The 5,306-nt window shown below is 40.8% G+C and overlaps 1 protein-coding gene across 1 annotated transcript; it reads left to right on the top strand.

The window, feature by feature from the left end:
• Nucleotides 1-1,373: 1,373 nt before the first annotated feature.
• Nucleotides 1,374-3,333, top strand: LOC147901696 (uncharacterized). Its single transcript, XM_087374353.1, has 3 exons — nucleotides 1,374-1,625; nucleotides 1,709-3,094; nucleotides 3,223-3,333. Exons 1-3 carry the CDS (start codon nucleotides 1,374-1,376, stop codon nucleotides 3,331-3,333), a joined length of 1,749 nt encoding a protein of 582 aa, XP_087230479.1.
• The last annotated feature ends 1,973 nt before the right edge of the window (nucleotides 3,334-5,306 follow it).

Here is a 5,306-nt window from a genome sequence, read left to right as displayed (position 1 = left end):
GAAGAAGACAGATTTGAAACAATGGAGGAGTTTATGCAATCTAAAGAGGCACCTGTCCCAACACAGGAGTTAGTACAGCAAATGATTAATCCAAATCTTACTTTGAAAGAAAAAGAAGAGTATTCAGCCATGTTGCGCAGGTATCCCCATTTATTTATCATATTGTATGAAGAGATTAGAGGGTTTAAAGGGAAGCCTTTAAAGATTGAATTAAAAGAAGATGCAAGGCCGGTATTTCAGAAAATGAAAAGATTGAGTCCTGAGCAAGTGAGAGTACTTCGAGAGGAGGTGGTCAAGTCGCTTAAGGCTGATATAATTTTTCCCATTGTACACTCTGACTGGGCCAGCCCTGTGGTTATCGTACCAAAGAAAGATGGACGATGGAGAGTATGTGTTAATTACAAACCGTTGAATGCTATGACAAAGAGTAATCACTATCCTCTCCCACATGTGGATGACATACTGGATAAGATAGCCGGTCATGAGATGTATAGTTTATGTGATGGGTATTCGGGCTATTTTCAGATTGCAATTGCTCCTGAAGACCAGACAAAGATAACTTTTATTACTCCCTGGGGCTGCTTTTCTTATAAGAAGATGCCTTTTGGTTTGAAGAATGCTCCGTCGCATTATCAAGAGAACACAAATGAGGTACTTGCCCCTTTTCTTGATAAATTCTGCAAGGCTTTTATTGATGATATTTGTATTTTTAGTGATCGGAAGGATCATTGTTCCAAACTGGATCAAGTACTTGGGAGAATTGATGATAGTGGAGGACAGCTTAATCCCAAAAAATGTAAGTTGGCACGGTCAAGTATTAAAGTATTGGGTCATGTTGTTTCTGAAAATGGAATAGAGCCAGAACTTGAGAAGATCAAAGCACTGGTTACTCTAGCACCTCCAATAGAGACAAGGCAGTTGCATACTTTCTTGCAAAAGGTGAAGTATCTTTCCAGATTCATTTCTATGCTTTCTCAAGTTTTGTATCCATTACAACAAGCAGTGAAGAAGGTGCCTTTGCAATGGACAAGTGAATGTGGAGAGGTTTTTGAAGCAGTCAAAGAGATTGTTGGAAGAGTATCAAGTGTTAAAGCTCCTGATTTCGATAAGACTTTTTATGTCAATCCTTCAGTGGGGCCGGATGCATTGGGAGCCATTTTATTGCAGCAGGGAGAGCAATCAAGGTATATGAGGCCTGTGTTTTTTGCTAGCAGGGTAAAAAGTGAAGCAGAGAAGAAGTATTCAGCTGCTGAATTGGTATTAGCCAGCTTTGTATTTGCATGTAGAAGATTTCGGAATTATTTACTGCCTCATTCTTTTGTGGTACTACTCTGTTGCCACAACTTGTGAATGGTATTAATTTTTCACGAAGTATGGTGAGATGGGTAACAGAATTGCACGAGTATACTTTTACTTTCCTAGTAGAGAACTCAACCAGAGCAACCCTGGCCGATTTGCTTACTTACAAAGATACTCCTATTTTAGTCAAGGAAGTGGAAGATCATACTGAAAGAGTGCAGAAAAAAAGCTTAGAAGACAGCTATACCTTGTTCTTTGATGGTTCTTACAGGAAGAGTATTAACAAAGCAACCGGTGGAATGGTTGTCTATGATCTTGATGGTAAGGTAATTCGGAAATCAGGAAGGTAAGCAGTAATAATGAAGCTGAATATGTTGCTTTAGCTGAAGGTTTGCAATCATGTTTGAAGATGGGAATAAAAAGACTGATCATAAAAGGTGATTCAATGCTGGTTGTAAAACAGATTCTGGGGGTATGGAAGATAAAGCATGAACATTTAAAGAATTGGGTTAGTATTGTTAAAAAGTTACTCAGACACTTTGATGCATGGTTGTTACGGCATGTGGACAGAAACTTAAATCATGAGGCACATGATGCTGCTTGTGGAGAGGAAAATGTTCAGGTGTGTGTAGTAAAAGTTCAAGAACCTTTGTACAGAGGGAGAGAGTATCTTTCGAATGTGGAGGCTTTCTTGCTCACAGGAAAAGTGCCAGAAGAGGTTCCGAAAGAAAAGAGGTATAGATTTGTTAAGACTTGTGAGCCTTATTGTCTTATTGACGATGTTTTGTATATGAAGGGTGCAGATTTAGTCTTGAGAAGAATCCCATGGCAAGCTGAGATCATGCATGTGCTTGAGGCAAATCATGAGGGGATTTGTGGCGGACATTTCACATTCAAGACAATGCTAAGAAAGACACTAATGGAAGGGTATATCTGGCCCTCTCTACAGAGAGATATAAAGCATTGGTGCAAATCCTGTTTACAATGCCAACAGATGGGAAGAAGAGTATTACATCCAGAGCTGAGAAATCTCATCATAGCATACAACATATTCGAGAAGTGGGGGATTGATGCAATCGGTCCACTTCCCATGACTTCAGGAGGTAAGTGTTACATTCTCACTGCAGTAGAGTATCTTTCGAGATGGGCAGAAGCACGGCCAGTTGCTTCAGTCAATGCTAAACAAGTGAGCAAGTTCATATATGAAGATATATGTTGTAGATTTGGAATGCCTCTCGAATTGGTAATAAGTGATAAAGGGCTTGGATTTAGGAGTGAGCTGGTTGACTTGTTGTGTGATAAGCTCAGAATTAAGCATAGATATGCTACTCCCTATTATCCTCAATGTAATAATAAGAATGAATATTTCAACAGAGAGTTGATTAATATGATGAGTAAGATCATGAAGATGTATGGGAAAAGCTGGGATCAAATTGTGCCACAAGCATTGTGGGCTTACCGAATAGCGGTCAAGGAAGGTACACAGTTTTCTCCTTTTCATCTTGTATATGGAAAAGAAGCTATGTTGCCATTGGAAGTAGAAATTCCAGCTCTGAAGTTGCTCATGAAAATGGATGAAGAACCTAACACCGAGTATGAAAGAAGGTTGGTTGAACTACAGGAAGCTCAGTTTGATAGAATGAAAGCAGTTGAACACTATGCTCAGACTCAAGAAAAAAATCAAATGAAAGCTAATTTGAAGTATAAGGATAAGAACATCAAAGAAGGAGACTTGGTATTAAGATATGATAGTAAACTGGATAGTACTTTCAAGACTAAATTTGTGACAAAGTGGGTGGGTCCTTTCAGTGTGTTTAAGAAGTATTCAAATGGATCATATCAGTTGAGTGATTTGGATGGAAGTTTACACAACAACAGAGTGAATGGATTTCGTTTGAAGAGTATGTGGTGAGAATCATGCAGGTTTCAACATGTGGGCTAGTTGTGATGGAAAAAGATGCATCCAGTGAAGTTTTGACTGAAGATACACTTGCTGCAGTGCAGTTTATGTTGGCTTCAAGCTGTCAAACATGAATATTTGCAGCTTTTTGGTTGGGCTAATATGATCGGATAAAATCTATATATATTTTTCTCCACATAGATTGTGCATGAGGGTAGACACTGAACACATGATAGTGTTAATTTGCGGGTTGTGTGTGAATAAGCCAATGTAACTGGCTGCACATGTAAAAGACCTTTTTATTTTGAACTTGAAAGACTAAAAGTTTTTTGCAGGGACTTATCAGGGAGATGATGAAATGCAATATTGTTGTATCAAACTTCCAGAGCAAGGGTATCCAGTGTGTGGTCAAGTGAAATGTTTTTGGGGTCATGTAAAGTCAAGTCATGAAGGGTTTTTTTAATATTTTCCTGAGTTAATGTGCACTTGCATGTTACGGGAATTCGATATGTTTTGGTGCCCACGTCAAGGGGCTTTTCATATGTGTATATGGGGAAGCATGCAAGCTTTAATGTGCATGCTAATGTGTGTGGGAATTGTGTGACTAAAGGTCCAAAGTCTGCATTTAATGTGATTTGGGGGAAATGTCTTGAGAGTGGTAAAATGTCACTAGTGAGGTGGCAGATTAGGCTGGAGTGGCTGGACAGATTGAGAAGGCATCGTGCTCATACATGTGGCTACGTAAGAGAAGAGGGAAGCTTTTGGTTGATGAGAGAGCATGGTACGTGGAGTCTGGGAGCTTGCAGATAAAGGAGAAAAGGAGGAGTCGGTGAGGGACGGACGAGCTGTACGAAAAGCTGTGTGCATAAACGAAGGGCTGAGCGCCTATGAAAATATGGGCTACTACGTGATGAGAAGGGAGCTTTGAGAACAAGGGCAGCCTTGCATCGGGTGACGTGCGTGGGTTGAGGGCAAGAACCATACGGGTGGTACGGACTGAAGTGTGGATTTTTGTACGGGCTACAGTACGAGATTGTGCGGAGGTGTTTTCGTCGATCAGTATGAGCTAGTAGTACGGTGCCTTGATCGTAGGCTGAACAGGCACGTACGGGTCATTAAAGATGGCTTCTATGAGCTGTATGGAAGATGGTCGTCATTTAATGCAGATTGTACGGATTACTGAATGGTTGTACAGGCCTGCTGTCGTACGTATAATTGTACGGCTGCTTGTACGATGAATATATCTGCAGGTTTTCAGATGATGGTACCCGCCAGTTCTTCTTTTGAACAGCTTGTTGCCTTGGGAGTCGTGCTGGCCATTGAGCAGTGGGTTGTGGGTTCATAGTGTTTTGACGTTGACTGCTTTCTGAGTTTTTTTTTTTTTTTTTGGGAAAAAATGCAGTTCTAAGTTCAGTTTGTTTCGGGTGTGTAGTCTCTCCCCTCTTTCAAAGAGTCTGGGTGTGTTCTAGTCACATTGTGTGGGAGGTTGACTTGTTACTTGCGTGCTCTGGATACCTGCTCTGAAAGTCGGTGCATAGGCTCTACCTTAAGAGCAACCATATTACAGTACTGATCCCAAAGAAGTCCTAAAAATACGACTTTGCCTCTAGAGTTGGATTCTGAAGAAGTGGATAAGATTGTATGGGGGCTAGCAATAAAGTACTGAGTCATTTTGTGTTTGTCTGAGGACAGTCTTGTGTGTTTTTTTTTTTCACATCAACGGCTTACTGCATATAATCTGCGACAGCATGAGAACCTAGAGACTCTACCCAAGACCACTCTGCATCTAAGATATCCAGTCCCCAACAATGGCTACTGTACATGCTTGCTGGCTGGACCAAGAAGTAAAAAAGGATAGCCTTGGTCCAAGGGTCCTAAAAGAGGGAGTGAAAGCACTGTCTCTCCAGCCTGGCTAACAAGGCATAGCCTCTGCTCTCAAACAGGTTGCATTGCCGGTCTCATCATAAAAATAGGGCCAGAAAAGAGAACCCCTCGTATGATGGAACAATCTCAACAGGTGACCCATCAAAAGTGAACTGCTCTCTATGCATAGCTGCTCGGGATATATTGAAGATCATGACCTTGGTCTTACCAAGGTTGATTTTAA

Source organism: Dipteris shenzhenensis, chromosome 5 (genome assembly GCF_047967505.1).
Source record: "Dipteris shenzhenensis isolate YYH24624 ecotype China chromosome 5, Dip_SZ_1.0, whole genome shotgun sequence".
NCBI lineage: Eukaryota > Viridiplantae > Streptophyta > Polypodiopsida > Gleicheniales > Dipteridaceae > Dipteris > Dipteris shenzhenensis.
This window is presented reverse-complemented; position numbering and strand designations above follow the sequence as displayed.

Coding starts and splice junctions, on each gene's coding strand:
- LOC147901696 (XM_087374353.1), top strand. CDS start 1,374: ATGGTGAGATGGGTAACAGAATTGCACGAGTATACTTTTACTTTCCTA. Junction 1,626..1,708: donor TCTATGATCTTGATGGTAAG/GTAATTCGGAAA, acceptor TCATGTTTGAAG/ATGGGAATAAAAAGACTGAT. Junction 3,095..3,222: donor CTAAATTTGTGACAAAGTGG/GTGGGTCCTTTC, acceptor AGAATCATGCAG/GTTTCAACATGTGGGCTAGT.